The 21,450-nt window shown below is 40.2% G+C and overlaps 1 protein-coding gene and 1 pseudogene across 1 annotated transcript; both read right to left on the reverse strand.

The window, feature by feature from the left end:
- Positions 1-13,758: 13,758 nt before the first annotated feature.
- LOC115229992 lies at positions 13,759-17,120 on the reverse strand. The gene is made up of 3 exons (XM_029800245.1): positions 17,102-17,120; positions 15,987-16,130; positions 13,759-14,516 (listed from the first exon to the last, which is right to left on the reverse strand). The coding sequence occupies exons 1-3, from the start codon at positions 17,118-17,120 to the stop codon at positions 13,759-13,761; spliced, it is 921 nt and encodes a 306-aa protein (XP_029656105.1).
- A 2,958-nt stretch (positions 17,121-20,078) lies between these two features.
- LOC115229994 lies at positions 20,079-21,174 on the reverse strand (annotated as a pseudogene).
- Between the last annotated feature and the right edge of the window lie 276 nt (positions 21,175-21,450).

Below are 21,450 nucleotides of genomic sequence, written 5' to 3' on the forward strand. Positions count from 1 at the left end.
CATTAACCAACAGAACTCCAATATTCTGATCAACTGAACATGTGTACTCATCCGTTCCCAAATGAATCAACGCTCGGCAAGTTTTCTGGAAATTGTCAACCATTTGGGAGACATCTACGAACTAGAAATATAAGGACAGTCCAACTCCTTCGATGACAGAAGACGCAGATTTAGCGAGGTTTTGATAGCTCTCAATAAGAAGCATCACGCTGTACAACAGACTGAGAAATAACTCGATTGTCAGTTCATTGGAAGAAGACAGGCATGTGAGCACGGACTCGTAGTTTTCCTTAGATTTGTGCATTTGGATAATTCGAAACTGAAGTGCATTTGGAATGTATTCCTAGCCATTAGCAGAAATATATACTTCCGAGAAATAACAACAAATGTACGGCCACCGGAACGTCGACGTATCAAACAAAGTAAGTAGTTGTTCTATTGTATAATTGGAGGGTATACTCAGACTGTCGTTCATAACCACAAACACATTCATGGTCGACACTGATGCACTACACTGCATCGACTTGAGGAGACTAGTGAAGTACTCAATCAGCCCGATCAGACTCTTCTACAACCAAATACCAATTCACCAACCCTAATCAATCGCCGGTAGAAGAAAAAAACATTATTCGTCCGCAAGTTGGGATCCTCAATGCGGGTAATGGAGGAACGGGGCGAATTGCCTCGACTGCCAATTTGCTGAGGAATGTCCTCATCACTGAACTCGTTTATATTCACGTAGGAAATGTCGATTTCATCAGATTGTGAAGACGTCTTTGATTGGCACTAAAGATGAGGGAACTCTGGCAACATCAGTCTCATCCTCGTTATTCTCGCAGGAATAAAAAATTGTTTGTGCCTGTTCTTCGCTCTCGAATTTATTCTACAAACTAAAAGACCAGACAAACATCGTCACCGTAGAGAAAACGGAATGCCTTAGAAATGCAATAGTTGGAACTTTCCGAAGTCGAGGACATCATTGTCCCATCTGAAAATGACGAAAATCACCAACTCTGCGAAGATATGGGATCTTCCACAAAAATATGTTCAGAGTTGACCGTCGACATTTTTGTGCGCGGAAATCTCGGAGTCAGCCCCAAGCGAGTCAACAGAGTGAACAAGCTGTAGTAAAAATACTCCTAAACAAGTGAAAAGGAATAAGCACACTGAAGAGTAAATAAAATCTGAGACCGGATAAGTCACAGAAAGGTTTTTAGACGAGTCAGTCCCCGATAGACTAAACTCGAGAATGCGACCTACAAACAGTGTTGTGTATAATTTACCAGGAAGAGAACAACCAATCTGTTGATCCAACCCCACAATGCTGAATACTCTCCTATAGGCTCTCCTGTATAGAATGTCGGTGGATTCAATGTCCATTAATTTGTCTTCGGGGAAATTGGAGGACTTGTCCACTACCAACTTCATCAAATTCATTGCCGTCGCAGAATTGGGAGACTGAATAAACATTGAAAGGGAAACATTTAATGCCACGGTGGCAGTCACACACAGCTGTTTCACCGCCACCTCACTATTAAGCACTCCTTCGTCCAATTCGACCAGGGAGATGAGAGTTTGAAGGGCAGAAAAAGAATACCCACATGTTTCTACAATCTATGGAGACTACACAATCCCACGACTAACACGACAGACGAGCTGAACGCAGTCGGCCGAGGGAATGTGAAAGCAATCCTTTACATATTTTACGACGCATTGAATCCAAATTTTTGCACTCTTTTCAAATGTACGGGAAGAATATCGGCCCAAAACAGTCACCAAATTGTCACATCTCTTCCTCGATTTGACAATCTTCAAATGAGCCAAAAGAACACCTCAATGATTGATGCAGCAGCCGACTGAGCAAATTGGTCAGGATCGTGGTAGTGCGACGCCATGTAGGGAATCAAAATTAAGATGACGAGGGCCACCACATCTCTCGATGGCTTATAGAAGAAGACCTCGGAATAAAAAGGAAATAATTCAAAGATCAAGCACCAAGCCAATGACTTGTTCTCTTTTTTTGAATAGAGTCCCTGCAAACATCGATACAAGAAAAGAAACATATAGAAAGTGGGGGAGAATGCCTTCAAAGTCATCAGACTGTAATCCCGCCAATTTATTTCTGAATACGTCCATTTGCAGTTTCCCGAATAGGGTCACGACCAACGAGCACAGTTGTAATCCAAAGAAATACAAAACATCATTCGACAACATGAACGCCGACCCACATGCGAAAACAGTCGAATATAATTCTTCCGGACACTCCACTTGGTGTTTATAACAATCAAATAGTTTCACAGAGGTGACAAACGTGGACATTAACTGTGAAAAGAATTGTCGCTTTTATACTTAATGAATCAAAATAAACCTGAGCATCCTCGATGTTCTCCAAATCGACTCCCTCGACATAGTAAACCAACCTTTTGACAAATTCCATGCTGACGGGAATTCCCAGCGCCTCATATATCTACAGTGAATAGATTATCAACACACCTGCAACGACCGAATGGCAAAGTGGGAATCAGGCGAGGAAAAAACCAAGTCCATACACAAGTGGGCCCATTTGGAATTCAAATCGGGCAAAATAGTACAGACTTGGAGAATATCGCAAACTAATGAAGACACCAAATCAGTAGAACAGACACTCTCCAAACAATTACACCACGTCCAGCGTGGAGTACTGAAAATGTAAAAATACACGCACTCGGAAAATAGCATTCGCCTCAGTCTGTCCAATATTTTACTTGGTGAGTCACTCTCCGACACGGTAAATTGAGATCCATTGCCAAAGTGAAATCGAAAATAACTGGGACTCAGATGTGTGACAATTTTATGCAAAATAATCTTGCATTTTGGCAGTATCAAATCACGTGTCGAGTCAAGACCTAAGAATGAGGGGTCTGAAAATACCAAGAACTGCAACATGAAGAACGAGTGGCGCAATTTAGAGAAACTCGGCGTCTGTCGTGTGCATTATAATTTCCTCTGATATAAAGAGAGCAGAAAAACAGCTGAAATTGAGTGAATATAGAAACATGGGAAAATCGCGAAGGGAAATGGATTCCACTGGGAAGTAGTCTTTTAAGTTCATAAACAAGGACGGGTTCACAGAGAATAGCTCATCTTGATTACCAAAATCGTCTTCAGGAGGCAAACTGGTCGACCCGTCTTTGATATAAAGGGAATCCTCTTTAAGGAAGGAATAGTATGGAATTGTCAGCGTTCGAGTGAATCTGCAGTTTGTGGGAGTTGGACTAATCAAGTCAAGTTGGACCTTCTGTAAGACGACGTGGGCAATGGGGGACTGGACTATCCACCGCATAATACAATTACTCTAAGAGTCCCCAATTGGCACTAACCACCAACATGAATTTATTTGGCATGACCATGGCCATCATTTTGAGATATTCATAAATCACTTCAAAGTTGTTGTGTACTGAACTCAGAGTTGACCACAGACAACCAACTTGAACAGCATATGAATCCATGAACTTACAACATAGAGTAGCACAATACCTTAACTGTGATGAACATGAGGTTATTAAGAACAAGGTCAGTAATTTGCACACCACGACTGCTCTCGCTAGTCCGGACCAATTGAATATTTGCGAGCCACGGCTGCAGGACTTGGAAAATTGCCAAAAGCACAGAGTGAGATGCGATCAAGATTTTAGCCGACAAATCTAAAACAGGCAAATAATATTTTATAACATAAAAACGAAATCAACCACTGACCTGAAAAAATGTTAATTGAAAGATGATCAAAAATATGCGAAAACTGAGTGGACGGGGACTGGAAGTGTACTCCCTCGGAGGGAGCGAGGACATTGAACAAGTAATCAGGAAGATCGAGAGTGGAGAGCATCTTGTTTGATGACATCTCTAACAGTAATTGATGGGAGAGAGTGACGGCGTCGTGGATAGGAAAACAGGAAACAACCAGTGAAAATACAAATAACTCTATAAATAGAGAACGAGGCAAATGACTAGGAATATAATGATAAAACCAACCAGGCCAATGCAAAGGGTGCAAAGGATATGTAGTAGCGGGAAAACTCGTGGACTGGGGAACTATAGCAGTGACATATGATATAATGAATGTGCTGCGTATCACTTCTCAACAATCCTCCAAACAAATGGGAACACAACATAGCCTACAATGAGGAGACGAAATAACATTATTTTCAGCGGCTTCGTATAGGCCAAAAAAATATCGACCACAGAACTCTTCTGCGTCGAGGAATGCGCCACAAGAGACCAACCGAATTATGGCGTCATCACACATTTTGACCAGACCGATGTCGCCACTAGGGATTGGAATCCTCGGTCTAGAACGAATATGGATTATAATCTACGAAATAGATCCAATACTGTTTTCCACGTCACCACGTGACTTCCACTCTGAAATGAATTCAAACATGTCGAGTCGGACATTTGGAGGAATTAAGCTAGTTCGAATAGAGTCTATAGGGATTATATCCAGCAATGGGGACCAGGCAGTTGGTCCACAAAGAGCGAAAAAAAGGCTAGAAACAAAAACTTCTGTTCATACAATCCCGAATTATTCGAGTCGAAACAACAGAAGGCCGAATGCCAGTTAACCAGGAATTCAACGACAACGGAAATAAAGTCAGTTCTTCCAATGTGAATTCTAAAATATACTCATCTCGGGCAACCTTATTTTCATATAACCATTCCGACACAACTGGGTGAGAGTTCGAATCACATTTGAACAAATCAGCATTTTCCGTTTCCTTCGGGAACTCTTCTCAACTTTTTTGTCGACACACTCTCTCATAATGGGGGATAAGTCTGAAATAACGTCGCTGGGGTCATAAATGAGACCAACTAGATGTTGTGCGCTGACAAATGGCCGAGAGACACGATTGCACATTCTGACATTTCAGGACTCTCCCCTCGAAGTGCTGATATGAATAGTCGCAGCATTTGGAGACAGGACATTGTGCCCATGTTTACACTCGCAGAGCTTTCGGAGACGTCGGATTTATCCTTTAAGAACCTAGAATTGTAGAATGATGACCACTCGTAAGAGTCGTTCAACAATGTGCAGTAGATCACCGAAAAGCCCTGCCAAACGGACACGAAGGTACTCCCATACTTCCTTGTGACTAAACTACGGAATAATGACGTCGTTTCTGTCCTTCTAAATACAAATTAGCAAATCACTTGTAGATGTTGGAAGAATGATTCGAATTGTTGTATAAAGCTACGAGACGCAAATGGATGAGGTGGACTGCAGTTGAAAAGACAGGGGACTCTCTCGACTTGTGCAGAAGAATCGAGTGGAGGAGTTGAGAATATATCTGAATCCATAGACCGTGACCGTCCGCTATGGACTCGGAATAGTCATGTTTTTTGAACATGGACAAATCAGTGAAGAACTGACAAACTCTCCAAACCCAATTCAACTCGCCAGCACAAGGATAAATCTCGGCCACCTGGAAAATCACGGAAATAATTACATTCGATACTCCTAAAAACTCGGATAGAAAACCCGGAAGTATATTCACCAACTCTTTGTCGATTGCCGATTTCAGAGACATCTCGGAATGCTTACGGAATAAGGAGGTGAACTCTTACACAGGTCAACTCATCTGCGACAACCAGCAATTGACAGCCGAGGTGTTTGGACGAAGTCTCAGGGAGAGTTAGAAAAAAAAGAGCGGTGCCTTCAATCGAACTAATGAAACAAGTGTCCACTCCTGTGGCCTTTTCGACAAAGAAAATAAGCCTCCTGGCTAATGAATTATACATGTTGTAGTGGAATATGTCGACAGGGACATTGAAAATAATGCTCACAGATTCTACAAATAAGGAACACGAGGATACTCTCAATAACCAGGGGAATTGATTCTGGATAGTTCAAAACGATCGCCTGAAGAGACTCGAACGAGGTCCTATTCGATTAGACAGGAAAACTCACGCTTGCACTTCTGGGTCGAAATGGAAGCATAGGTTGGCCAGGAAATGAATGTAATCCGGATCAGGACCGAAGAATCGGGGAATTGCGGCAATACACGTCGAGAATAAGTTCATCCTCAATCCTTTCTCGGTCACATTTTCTCCTTCTTTAAGGGCAGGGTCCACCCGGGAGACGTGGAATGGCTGGCCGACGTGTTGATCAAGTAATTTGAGGATTATGGCGAAGGATCGGGTGATGGATGGAAGGAAAGGGGACAAGGCGGAGGCACTGTCGTCACTAAGTTTGCGTGTCTTGGTCAGTTTATTGCTCATCACTGCATTCAATCCCTTTGAATTGAAGCACATTGTGCCATGATTGGATTGTCCTCCCTCTGCGATAGAGAGGAATGCACATATCCCCACGAGCATTCGCTGCAATGAGAATATGAGTGTACCTCCGGATATATATAACGAATATTCCTGTTCACGTGAAGAAGGTCGTAAATGATCTCAGTCACCGCGAATTCAAGTTTGTCCTTAAAATATCACAACACCCAAACTTTGGCAATAAATTGGATTATTTTTACAAAAATGGCGATCGGACATTCCTTGGGGACAATGTTCTTCCCCCCGCGCGGGAAAATGGCGGAGGTGATAGACAAAAGTCGAGAACGCGTCGTCACGTTGTTTTCATAGTTAACCCGTGTGGTGTACACCCTAGCATTGAGCACAAGCACGCGACACCATGTCAGTCTATATATGGCCTCCAGGGCAATCCTCCGCTTCTTCTGGTCCTTGTTTTTCAAATTCGAAAAGCAAATCGACAAAAAGACCGGAAAGTTGGCAAGAAAAAACTCTTTGCAGCTCACTGATAAAAGGCATGCTGTAAGGGGGAAGAAGGACTTGATTGAACAAACAAAACAACGTTGTTAAAGCAACTTTTTTTGGAGGCCAGATAAAGGCTGGGCTCGTATAGCAGCGACACGAACTTTTTGATGGCCGGCACGTTGGCACTGTTGTTGATTTTCTAGAAATACTCAAACGGACTGACAGGAGCCATTTGAGAGAGCAAGTCCACAAACAAGGAAGAAATGGCATGGCGGATATTCCGGTCTTTGACTTTGATGAAATACTCCCCGATTTCGGTCAAAAAGTTAATTCCGTGGATGAACTCGTCGAGACATGTCAGCTACACGTGAGAATGACAGTCCCACCTTTATTCTAAAATGTTTGATGGCGTGAAACAGCGAAATCAAATTCTGGGCCACCAGAGGAGTCGATTCTGACGATTTCAGCTTGGAAAACTTTTCAGAGAATTTGATTCTGATAGTGTAGAGTCTGGTGTGTGAGAACTATGGGAGAACCGTGACTCGGAGACGACCCCCACGACCTCTGCAAACATTTCGAGGATGATATTGGCATCCTGAGTATCGAAGGGCATGCATCTGCCATGTTGAGGGGGGACTGACTCGTCGGAGTACTCAAAATGCCTGAATGCCTCGTCGACAACTTCATCGACAATCCGAGTGCAGCCGGGGTGGAGGGATAGCTTTATTGAGGACAGGACGAGTACCTGGGTGAGTACCTCGGTCAGAACAATGCAGTATATATATTTGGTCAAGTGCTGCAGGCGGTTAATAGGGAATGTACGTTGTGCTTTTCCACATTCTCGTCGATACTTGATTTAGAATAAATATGCATCACCCTGGCGTGGTCTCGATGATTTCGGCTCGATACCACGACTGCAGAGACTTGAGCACGGAAGGCAGACAGTTTTTCGACAGGAGGGAAACACTGGACACCAACTTGGACACTCAACTGTTCGCACTTACCTTCATAAAATAGGAGTCTCCGTGAATGTTCATTGCCTTATTCACTGGGCAGTTCTGCGGGTCACATTTAAGTAGAATACATAGGACGACTTGAGAGCAGTGTATATTTTGAACGAACTCAGGTTTAGTAATTCGGAAAAAACGTGTCGGACGAGGCTTTCCCCGGGGTTCGTGTTGCTCGTTTTGTTACTCATTTTTACACACCACTATCAATCAAATTATAATCTTCTTTTAACTCTAGTACAGTTCTCAGAATAATATATTAATTAATTTGTGATTAAATTGTCAATTGAGGCATGTTCAAGTCATCCAAAAAATGTGGACCACTGATAGCGCGATCGATATCACAAGACAATAAAATGTACGAAATCCATCACATGAAATATTACCAAGACTTGCTAGAGAAGCACAACCATGCCTCACCAATCAGGAAAATCCTTCGACACCCTCTCTACAACACGGACGACAAACCGTTGATTGAACGGATTAACCAATTGGATATTCGTGGAAACGACAATAACCAAGACATGCCGCAAATATCGACTATTCTCGACTGGACAAGATCAGTGGAGTCGCACATTGCCCTCGAGAGGTGGGCAGCGTCCATCATCTCGAATGGCAGAGTTGATGGAGAGTGTCGACCCATCGAACGTGCAAGAATATTTAAAAACAATTTTGAAAAATACTTGCAATCGGGGAAAGAGCCCGAGGTAGAGCAGGACTCTGTTCAGGGCCCTTTATGGAGGAGTTTGAGCTCCATTTTGGGTTCAATTTCGCAAAGTGGTTGTGTTGGCTGTGGAGTATGGCACCCCTTTCTCAACTATAGTGGGAAAGTGGACTGTCTCATCCAATTGAGGTGGCATGTGTATGAGTATAACTAGCAATCTTCTGTGGTATGTCGCCTGCGTGAAAATAGTATCAAGAAACCAAGAACTGTATGACATTCCAGTCAAACTCTCTGCAATCGCTGGAGCTATCAATTTCAGTCAGCAGTTTCCTTTTCAAGTTGTCAATTTGTTGTATAAAAGTGTTGCCGACTGATGGTCATTTGTGTTAATGTTTCCGGAGAACCAGCCACACTGCACGTGTTGGAGGACGACCAATGCCGGGCTTACTGGAATAACTACTTGTATCGTCTGGCTGCATTCAGACTAATGAGTCGGGACATTGTAGTAAACCAATAAAATCTTTGATTAATTTAAACATACGTAGAATAAATTATATGAGGGACAAAAAGATAGGTCCACTTTTATGGATAAACAGATGGCCTTTCTCACAATGAATCGTGCATATCCTGTCTAAAAGAATTTTAGATCTTTGTGTTTGTGTCGCTGCGATATAGGATAGTTTAGAAAATGAACATTCAAAATTGATAAATGAATGGTTAGAACTATTTTCTCCGTTATAGGATAGTCTCAACAGTACTAAGAATGCTCGGGGTGTTGTTAAAGACGCCCCTTCATGCTAAGTCGTGGAATTGACCACGAGGATGAAACAGTCATGACCCGCATAAGTTGAGGAAAACGGCGATAGGAAAATCCTCGAGAAAGCAGAAGGCAGGTTGTGGATTTCCCGGAAAATCACTTTTCAAGGTAGACAATCTAAATTTTACCATTTGATTTTTGTTAATAAAATTAGAGTAACTGCGTGGGAAGGTTTCTTTAATGTCTATAGGGACAGTCCTTAAACCCGTCTGCAATGAATAAGGGAGTGGTCGTGTCCTGCATTAATTGTGACTATTTTATAAGCATCCTTGAAAGTGCACAAGAATTGACTAGGAGGAGTGTCACTAATATGGTAGAATAGTGTGCTGTGGATTTTGACGATTTTGTGTGGGTAGAGTTGAAATGACAGAATATCGACAACGTTAAGCAGGAAGGAAATATTTATAGCAAAAATATTACGTTTTTCGGAAAGGTCAGTTGTGTGACAATTCACTTTTCTAGTTTAATTTGTGTTTAAATTTGTGTAAATATATTATATTTGCATATTTGTGACGTGGATGGTTATTTCGAATGGCTATGTTCTGCTGTTCTCTCTATTGCTGACTGGAATGGATGTCTTGTATAGTTTCCACATAAATCGAGAATACTACCCCTCCATTAATTATTTATTCACGTCCAAGCTCTCCCTCATGGTGCTCATTAGAGGAACTAAAATTGCAGATTATGGGATTTCAAGGTCTTGTAATTCTGTACGAGATTGGGCAGCTGACTGTGAGGTTATTAGTGGGGAGACTGCTTAGCGCGGAGATAGAAGTATTGGTAGATGTGATAGTTCAGACTATCAAGGATAAGTTCTTTGTTTTCTGCATGGAGGTGGGACTGATGGTCTCCTTCTCCTCCATCCACCAGACTGAGAAGAACTACTCCATTTATGTCTTCCTGCTGGTCACCATCCTCCAATGCTTCCATTGGATCCTCGCCATCAAAATTGACTCGGTTGACTGTCGGGAGTGTTTGTAGATGCACCGAATGGCCAGAATATCCCCCTTATTCATGTTCCGCACTCTACTTTTAATTCTCATTCTTCTCTTCTGTGACTTGGCGAGTGTCATTCGGAGGGGACAGTTCTCGATATACTCCATCCTCTCCTTCGAGGTGGCCCTCATGACCATCGACCTCTTCAACTCGTCCTTTCGATTCTTCCTCTACTTGTACGACCACTTCAATGGGGACTCGGACTCCTCGGGGTGTCTCCTCTACGCGGACTGCTTCTTTGGTATCCTTCCACATTTACTCAGTCTCCCTCAAATTCATATGCAATTTGTTGTACTGCATCGGACTCGTCTATTCCTCCTTCCTCCCTCTCCACTTGCTCAGGAGGACGTACATATTCTTCCAGTACTCGTCGTGCTAACTGGCAGCACGGCCTCTGTTCATTGGACCAACATCGTCAACTCCCGACATGTCATGGCCGTCCTGCAGCAGCCGTATTGGCAGTTGATTATTCCAGACAATTCGATGCCCTCCAAAGTGACTTGGAGAGGGACGACATGTGCATCATTTGCAGGGAGCCCATGGTCCCCCTCGAAGCCAGGAAAATAATGTGTGGCCACGTTTTCCACATGCACTGTCTTCAACGGTGGCTCCAACAACAGCAGACATGTCCAATGTGTAGGGCGGACATCAAAATCCCCACTCCTCCAAGTCCTGTCCTCACTGATTTGGCCGGCCTTCACCCTTTTAGCGTGGGTCAGATGCCCCTCATCCCCGAAATGTTGAATGGACTGAGTGATGCCGAATTGTCAATGATCGAGTCCATGGAGAGGAGTGCTATTCTCCACCGAATTGAGTGTCTGAGGGATATCAACAATCTGCTCAATGCCGCCGCTCTTCGCATGAACCAATACAATCTGTTGTTTCCCCCTTTAATGTGCAGAGTCGTGAATGCCCCCCCAGACCAGACGGGCGGATTGACACAGGAAGAGATCCGGCAGAGGAGAGTTGATGCCATCAGACGGGGACTATAACACTTTTAAATATATAAACATATTCGGAATATATAACACTCTTGTTCTATAGGGTCTTAATAATTTATTTTCATTTGTGTAAAATTTAATCGGGTTGTGGTGGAATCGTGTTGTGTAATGGGAAACGAGAATTGGTTCGAACACAATGTATTTACTTATATCTACCAAAGTATCAATCACTCAATGATGTCGGCCAACTCGAAAGGGGGCTTGATGACTTGAAATCAACTTTGATGAAAATCCTATACGAAAACATGCAGAATCAGAAAATTTCATCCCAATTGTTGAGTCAGGTAAACAAGGAAAGGAATATTTCAGCAACAACGACATGTAAAAAATATATACGAGGCAAATAATCGAATCAGGCCAGTTGCTATGCGGAATCTCTCCTCGTTGCTCCCTGAGTTCGCCGACAACCTGCGAAGCTTTCAATCTGAGTTTGGAGAAAAATTGAATTTAGAATTTCTGAAAGTGAGAATGAGGGGTGTACGACCTCCAACACATCTGTCAGTGTGGATGATAATTTGTAGTGCAAAACCAGTCTAGACAACAGATACGAGGATGTCTGGTCCTCTAATATTCCTGGTATGGCGGAGGCCTAACCACGCAGAAACATCTTCCGCCACATCGATGAGCAGTTTCTACAATCAGTCGGATCAGTTCAGCACGTCACGCAAGGATACACTCAGGAATCTCCCTCCTGGTCGACCGCCTCGTCCTAACATTGATTAATGGCCTCACTTTTCACACTAATAATTACGTCTACTCAATATGTGCTAGGGAACGTGTGTTCTATCGTGGCCTCTCTTCCAACCTGATCGGAATTTGTTAATTTATCCTTCATTATCGGACAGATCAAGTTCTATAAAATTTCAATCTTTAAATATTTGTTTTCAAATAGAATATTGAATAAAAAGCAACATGTTGGATGTGTTGACACATGATTGTGTCAATCTTTATTTTGAAATGAAAAACGAGGTTTTACAAAGTAATCTATAATTCCAAGGGAAAAATATTCATCTACTTTCAATCGATTTTGTTAATATTTATTTTGCTAATGTGCCTTTCTGCTCGTTCTTCGTGCTGTTCGAGTATACGAGTATTGGCATAATTATTAGGCCATGTCAATCATTTGAACTTTGCAATTTTCGATTTCCTTTGGTTTGCTTATTAATTATAGAACAGTGTCTGCGTCAACATGGTCACCACCCTCTTTGTCAACAAAAAACCGAATAGATATTATAATCTGGGGTAATTTCACCTAAACATTCAGATGTGACCATTTTGATGTGCTTGCAGTTTTCGTGTCGGGGAATGTTTGCATTTTCGGCACATTTCTGGTATTGAAGAATATGTAAGCAAAGAGTAGTGTTATTCGTAGAGGAGAATACTCTTGTCAGATACAGGACAATCGAATGATGTGTTTCCAGACTATCTCCTACTTGTTACATGTATGTTTGGTGAAATATGTGCCGGGCGGGGCGTTAAACCAGGCGAATTCGAGTGTAGAACTGAATATAATCCAATCGCACATTTCAGTGCTCAGGTCTCTCTACTCCCCGACATAATTAGAACCACCAATCCAATATTTCTAATGCGCACATTATCTCTGGGATTTACTTTATGTTCGTACATTTCGCAGTCTGCCCATGCGGACGTGATAACAGCACTCATTCTCTCATTCCTCACGTTTGCCACGATAGGCCCATTTGTCATCCATTCGGGGAGAATATTGGCACACGTATGGATGTCTGCCTATTATGTAGGTTATACCTCCAGAATGCAAAGAACGAGTCGAGAATCTGACCAAAGAGTGCTCTACCCTCGACGGTGTTTTGGAAATTAGGAATGAATATTTCTGGAATACATCATTTAGACAATCTGTACCTCTGTGGGTGGCTACATCCTAGGCTGCCTCTTGTCATGTCAGAATAAAAAATAATGCCGATAGTCAGGTCGTAATGGCCAGTCTCGCTTCGAGATTTAGTCAGTTGTTTGAGAATACTACTATCCAAACATTTGTGGGTGATTACTGTGTGGAGAATACTGTCCACCACGGATGTCACTGCAGTCATTAATAATTGTGTTTATTTTTTAATTAAACACGTCTTTTGCAACGCTACAATTATATAGCACCTTGATGTTGTTTTATAAAGGGGAATGGACGCGTGTCAGGACGTGGATAGTTTCCAGAAATACAATTCAAAATAGAAAAACTACGATTTTAAAGAAAAGTTGGGAAATTAAAGGTCTGTACAATAAACTAAATTAATATACAGTTAGATTAGATAAGAAAAAATAAAGAATCTGAGTAAGGTTAGGATTAGGGTTGGGACTAGAATTAGAGTAGAATTAAAATGGCGATTAAGAGTAGGGAAGAGCATGTTTTACTTAGATAAAGACTAATTATTTATCAATTGAACTAATTAATGCGTCCTCTTACTCCATTCTCCTCCTCTTTGAGCCAATCTCTTCGATGGGCACACTCATCCATCTCACAGGGTTGGCCTCTTCTGTGGTCGTTCTCAAGTTCTACTCAATGACCTCACTTGGCAGAGCCTCTTCCGTTGTTCCATTTGTAAAACGAGTCGTTTGGCATTCTTCTGGCGGGATCATTCCAAATTTGTGTTCTACACGCATACTCTCCAATGTTTTTCTGATAACCACCGACTGAATGTAAGCTCGTGTAAGTTCTTCCAAACCAATAGTATCGCAGTGATGTTTATAGTATTTACTCACAACACCATCCCACGTTAGTACCAATGGTACTATGGTTACCTTGGCTTTGTGGATTAATCCCAGTTCACTGGCAAGCAGGTCGTACTTGTGGAGCTTTTCCACTTCGACTTGCTTCAATTTTTTTTGAGAGGTGATTCCAATCTCTATAAGCGTGATTGTGTTCCTCATTTTGTCAAGTACAAAGATATCCGGCTTGTTATTCTCAACCTTCGTATCCGTATTAATTGTCGTGTCAACACGAATCTCCACAGAGTTATTCGCAACCACTGATTGAACAGAGTGGGTTTTCAATTTCTTAGATTTCTTGATTCCATACTCCCTGCATAGATGTAGATGTACACATTTCACTACTTCGTTGTGTCGTCGTAAGTAGTCACTATTCAGCATTCGACCACACCTCGTTGCTAAGTGGTCAACAGTCTTTTTGGAAGAGTTACAGTGACTGCAAATTGCCCCAACATTGTCGAAAAATAGATTACGGTCCTGTATAAAGCACAGCAAAGCCTCAGATCTTGGTGAATTATTTCCATGTGATAACCAATGAGAGGATTCTGCAACATTGACATTGGAATCAAACAATCAAAGAGAATTGCATGTAATGTTTTTTTTCATTATTTGCTCAATTAAGCTGTTCTTCTGCAATTCTCTCAGCATGTTCAAATCAAGGCTTCCAATATCTTGGATGTTGTATTTGCGCTTGAGGTATTCAGCAATTGTGGCCAAATGTGTTCTCTTTGAATTGATGACCATTTACGCATCAAAACAGGAAATGCCTGTTGCGTTTATTTGCCAAGATATTGCCAACGTGTTCTTTTTCCTCAAGTTAATAATAAAAATTGGGATTAAATCAAAAGGGGTGGTTTTAGACCAGCGGTTCTCAAATGCGGCCCCCGGGGCCGCATGTGGCCCCCAGGATTTTTTTTGCGGCCCCTCTAGAGTAACTAACTTTTTAAATTTTTTAATAATGTTAAAATTTAATTATTTATTCTTAAGGTTAAACATATCCATAATTGGTGATTTAATTAATCAATTTGAAGCACGTTTTGGGGTACATTTATATAAATTTAATTTTTAAAATTTTAAAGAATTCTTTCCTTTAATGAAAATATTTGCAACTCCATTCAGCGTGGAAGTTAGAAATGCGCCTGCAAAGTTTCAACTAGAACTCATTAATTTACAACATGATATAGAACTGGCGGCATTGTTCAAAAATGCGTCCATTATTAATTTTTACGAATCAAACAATTCTACGTCAGCTTTTACGAACTTCTTCGACTTTACTTATTCTGGATTTCAAAAACTTAATAAACAAATAATATTTTCTTTTTAGTTACAACGCCTTTTGTAGATTTTTTAGCTTTTATTTCTTTATAAAGGAAATGGAAACTAAAAAAAAAAAAGAGTCCAAAAACTCATTACGCATCAGCAGTGGTTGCATTTCGGATTGCAAGCAAGTTACCGGCTTGGAAAATATAAAATTATATAAAATATTTTTTGTGCGGCCCGCGAAGCTAATCTTAATTATCGATTTGGCCCTTGAGCTAAAAAGGTTGAGAACCCCTGTTTTAGACTATAACTAGACAATGCAGTTATTTTGAACTGCCGGCGCATAAGATGGCCTGGCAGTTCCCTCGGACGATCGCCAACGAGAAAGATGACGAGTCTCTTTGGAAAAGATGACGAGTCTCGTTGGGAATGTGCCATCAAAGTCTAAGCCCCGTTTCGTATAACGATGATATTACTAGAATAGCACGCCATTAAGCAACACTGAACACGCTCAACTTGAACACAAAGCATCTTGGCAAATCAGAGGAACTTAATGAATATTGGGATAACTCTCTCAATGCGACGGGGACTTTACCCGAGATAGTTTAAGCAATGAGCTTAGCAGTAACCTCGTATCAACACTTTGATAATAAAAATCATTTTAGTGATTTTCTGGATTCTCAAATTCCTGTAAAATCATTCAAAATCTGGCTGTCCACTATTCTTCATTTATGTAGCAAACATTCAAAGCATACTATTTATCCAATGATGAAGATCATATTGAAGATCATAAAATTTGTGCTTCAGACTATCAGTGTCATTTCTCGTGTCAAAAACGAGTATTGTATTTTTATATTCAATTGGAGATCGAGGTTTAAATTTGAGCTTTTGGTTGAAACCTGTTTTGATTTATTTTTAATTTAAATTACGGCAAGTGAAATATCTGAAAATGACATTCAAAAAACGCGCCCTGAGGCTTTTATAGAACTTTTGAACCAACAGGGTTGTGGAGATTGTCTCTTCAGTTGTGCAGTCAACGTTTTGTGTCGACGTGCAACTCTTTCTACTATAATTACTAGAAAACTCTTTGAATGGTGTTTCCAGCACGAAAATGGTTTTACTAACTACGATTTTTGACAAATGTTTTTATTGACAGATTTCGGGTGTTTACCAATCATTGTTGAAAATTATTTCCAATCTTGACCATTTGGTTGAGGCTCACATTTATTTCATCTCGAATGTGCTGGAATTGTGCGATGACGTCAGTTTTTTACTAATGAGGTTATTCTACATCTGTCAAAAAATAAACCATTGGTCGTTCTCAGGGTTATTATTAGTGAAGTATTTTTAAATAAATGTATTTTTGTACCTAATAGGGTTAGTTTTGGTATATGACACTAACTACCTCATATTTATATGAACCGCTCTCACTTGGCTATGTGTGGCATCTAGCAGGCGAAGCCTCTCGATTAATGTTGAAAAAATGTATTCTATTTTTTTCCAAGATGATTTGCTTCTTCTCTGGACATCACTAAAACACTAAGATTGCAGGGTTTAGCTGTTTTGTCATATTTATGTGTATTTCCCTGTCTTTTCCGTACTCTGTGAACATTTTGTGTGTAGTGAATACTCCATTCATGCCATGCAATTTATCCAACAGTATCTGTCACGAATATTTTGTATTGACAATAATGGCTCCTTAATTCAAGTCGTGCATACATTCGACAAAGTATATTACATGCTCAAGTTGCTACTTAATTTGGAACAAATTCTGTTTATTTTCAGCAGCAGCACGATTATATGGTTAGTTTGTCTTTGAGTGTGACTGCAGGACTTTATCACAAAATTCTCGAATTCTCCATTCACTAACCTGGCTCTCCCGACTCCATACTGGCGACGAGCTTTAATTCTTGAAATTATAAGAACAATAATTCTACGGATCGACAGGCTCGATTTCTATCCTATTCCTTAGGAGTGTATGACAACATTGTTTCGCTTGTTGGGTGACCAATACCCGAATAACAGACACAATGTTCTTCGAATACTAAAGGCGTTCTCTTTAAAACAAGTATTGTCATTTGGACTTTGAAGGAAATCTCTGATGTGACTGAGATGATGAAGTTTTTTATCTAATCAAACAATTAAGTATCAATGTGCTCTCTTCTCAACTTGATATTTTGTCTCTTGATTTTGAGGGGAAGTGCATCGAACACCGCTGTATTCATCACTCATTTTGATGGCCGACATCTTTGCCAAAATTTGGTCAACTTTGGTGAAATATAAATTCCTGCAATGAGAAGACAAAGGTTAAGTTAATAAGAACTATTCTCACTCTGTTCCACAGTCAGGAGAATAGCACTACCCTACGTAATGGCCTTCAAGGAAAACCAATTTGGTATAGTAAATGTTTAATCGGCAGAGTCCGCTGCTATTTCTTCATCATGGAGGTTTATCAAAGAATTAGTCAGAATATACTCTCAAATATTCAAGAGTGGTGTTTTTTCCAAGTTAGACTCATAGCATGCATAGTTTAATTCATCTGAATGTAGATACGAAATATTCTTTGCCTTTATCTGTACGAAATGATTAAATGTCCTTACCGTGGCCTTTTCGAATTTACATCAACCCAATTTTACTGGATTTGTGTTTGCCTGTGGAAGATGCACTTTGACAATAGAAATCAGGGACAATTTATTCCTTGTGACACAATGTCGTGGCTTCCAAATCTTGTTCGACTGTTTAAAGCTGATGAAGAACCGTAGATGCTTCCAATTGTCAGAAACTGTGGTTGAATCTGCTTCGTCGTTAATTCTTATAGAATGTGATTTTGGCGAAGATAGAAGAAGTTAAACATCGAAAAATTAGGTCTTCAGAGTGTATTTCTTTATTTGTTTCTATTTTGGAAGACTATTTCCTTTGCCATGAGAATGTGCAATTAAATGTAAATTGTGATTTTTATCGAAATTTAGTCTGTTTTGTGCATTTTGGAAACATAATCTGATTTGGTGTCCGATCGGGGAATGGGAGAGTTAATTGAAATACATTTGGAAACACGTTGCTGCATTTCTTTTGAAGGACTGTGTAGTTCTTGATGGACGGTGTCGTTGACTATTTATTTGTATAGATTCGGAATTTGTCGTCACTTTTGTTTGGATCAGTTTTTTTTCGTTTGCTTGGTAATAAACGGGTGAATGAAAATATCGTTTTTTACGTTTATATCTCGTTTTCATGTCTTAGGATTACTCATTCCGTGTTTTTCGAACTTTATTGCATGTTTACGGATTTTGTCATTTCCAAAATCGAAGATCTGTCAACACGTTTTGACGATTTCAATCGAAATTCGTGTTTGTTTGCCATGATTTTGTTATTGAGTCATCTCGAACCTTCTTCTGAACAGCCAGCAGACAGTGTTTCATCAAGAATAAATCATTTGTCACTTCTCGCTCAAAAGTTGTTCTTGCTGATGTTTTTTAGATTGTCTTTTTGTCCTGTGTACCGAATACAAATATTTGCCGCCGAATTATGTGTAAATGTGCTCAATGAACAAAATATAATTGCCAATTTGACCTCTCTTCTAACTCAGTTGTTGTTGCTCATGGAAAGCTGCTACAAGTATGAAGCTGATGTGTGTATTATTTAGTTACTACTTTTATTAAAAAAATAAAGACTGAAAATTAGCGACGAGTCTGTTTTTGAAATGAATAATATTTGTAAACTTGTTGAGTATAAACTAAAGGAAACGTTGTTCCTGATTTGTTAAGCCATAGATTGTCTACTTCTGGGGAAAATATGTTCCGTTGGACTTGATTTCCGCGAGTGTTATTAATTCGATCCTTTTGTAATTGACTTTTTTGTTGATTCTATTCGCAACATTGATAAAGAAGTCATCAGTCACTTTCACAGGACTGTGTATTTATCTTTAACTTTGCGACGGACTATTAAGCTTGTCGTTAAATGCACTTTATTCGGAGTCTCTGTTGTCTTTGCTATGAAAGTGATGTCATTCTGTAAACTCGAACACATCGTTTTATTTCTCAATTACTCTTCTGTTAACTTGCCAAGCATAGTCTGCTTCCTAATATACGAAAATACAAAACAAGAAAAATTCGTGGATCACATCAATCATCAGCTTGTCAGTAATTTTAGTGTAGTTTTCTGATTTAAGGCAATGCTTGATTTGAGTGCGGTTGGGCATAAACTTTCGGATCTTTCTGTGGATTTTATTCACGGGGTTTGTTGTGTTTTATTTTCTAGACTCTTAATTCGGTGGTCTTTATTTTGAAAAGCGCACCAAGGTTTGTTGTACGTAATGGAGTTTAATGACAGCCTGCGCGTCGCTCTTATAACACTTCTGCTTTTCTTGTTTCCTCGTCTTCTTGAGAATGATGTTCGATTTTAAATTGATAATTAAACTAGGAAATTCCATTTGACCTGAATGTGTTTTTGAGGACATATCTTTAGCAATGATCAAACGGGAATTCTACAAAACAAGGAAACCATCAGTGAAGCCGTTTATAAATAAAAGTAGAAATTAGGGTTTCTTAAAAACATAGAATAGTGTTTAGCTTCCGAGGACGGTAGGAGGCTGACAAATGGGAACTGGGCACATAAGATATTCCTTACCTCTCTTTAGATCCGGAAGGCTGTATTGAAGATTTGGAGACTAATGCTGATTGGCTCAGACAGTTCCTTCTTTCCTTCTTCTTTATTCGATTAGTTAGCTGTGACTGTTTGTGCTGGGTTTGCTATGCAAGCTTGGGGGGTTAATAAAAATAAAAAGCAGATTTGTGAGGCAATGGACTGTAGTTTAGGTATTTGCTGGAATTGGCACATAAATATATTTTTCAACAACAATTATGTCAATAATCGCCAATACGGAGAGCCTCAGTCCTCATCCATTCAGTTTCAATAATCTGGTCGATTGTAGGGCGCATGAGTGGGTCGAATGATAGCATTTGGAGGACTGTGTCAATGCAACATTTTCCGTATATATCCTCAGTTTTAGGAGGAAACTCGTAGTTCATGAGCTTCATTTGTTTTATAATATTGTCCATTGCACTGACAGTTCCTACGGTTCCCACTGTAACAGCCATTTTTCCGCTGATCATAAAATAAAGAACAACACCGAGACTGAATATATCCGCACACTTTGGGTCATATTTATTTGCTGCGTTCATGATCTCTGGAGCACAGTACCCAGGGGTCCCACACACTGTACTACGCAGATGTTCGTCAGGGTCAGGACAATTCTCAGTCTTGCAGGAAAATCCAAAGTCTGTCAGTTTAATGCAGTTCTCACAAATAAGAATATTTTCCAACTTAATGTCTCGGTGGACAATATTATTTGTGTGCAAGTACTGGACAGTCCGAGCGAGCTGTGAGTTACAACGTCTCCCAAAACTTGATAGAAGTAGCGACTAGTTTGGGAAACGGAAAATCGCTGTCGTTTGCTGAAATAGTTATGCAAATCTCCCCCTTTGGCCAATTCCATAAAAATATACACTTTGTCATCCAAGTCAACAATATCTTTTATCTACAAGTTATTAAGACGTCGAACACATTTCAACGTCATATCAAACCTCGACTATTCCGGGATGAGAAACCGACTTGAGAATTTCTAGTTCGTTGGAAATATAGTTGTTTATTTTGGACCCACTCATTGCCGTTTTGTCGTACACTTTACATGCATATTTTTCCTGGTTCTGCACTAACTCCGCCATCCGTACGATTCCCGTCGACCCTTTCGCGAGAAACCAGCACAATTTCCAACCACGCTCCATTAGTTTACCGTCGTCTTGGCCGTTCAATATTATCAAGTTCGGCCTCTTATGACGAGTAGTCATCAAATAGTAATACTTGGAATGTCTCCGTTTTGGTTTTTGGTTTTTTACGACTTGATCGCTTTTTGAACAGACGCAAAAAAAACTTGCCCAAAATAGTCATTTTAACAGTCAATGTATTCTAATGAATAAAAATATTGACAAAATGCACAGGAAGCCCACTTTGTCCGCGTATCACTGATATATACTTCGTCCATGACGCATTGTGGTCGCGAATATGCGTCACATTATCAAACTGAAATACTCGGAAATTACTCAAAAATTAGGTCTGTGGTCTCAAATTTTTATTGATTTTCAAAATAGGCAGGATAATTCAATGTGCCTGACTACCCTTGATTTTGTCTAACATTTAATGCAGTCACGTTGAATATTGTCCTCA

This window comes from Octopus sinensis, unplaced genomic scaffold, assembly GCF_006345805.1.
Source record: "Octopus sinensis unplaced genomic scaffold, ASM634580v1 Contig14003, whole genome shotgun sequence".
In the NCBI taxonomy this organism is placed as follows: Eukaryota; Metazoa; Mollusca; class Cephalopoda; order Octopoda; family Octopodidae; genus Octopus; species Octopus sinensis.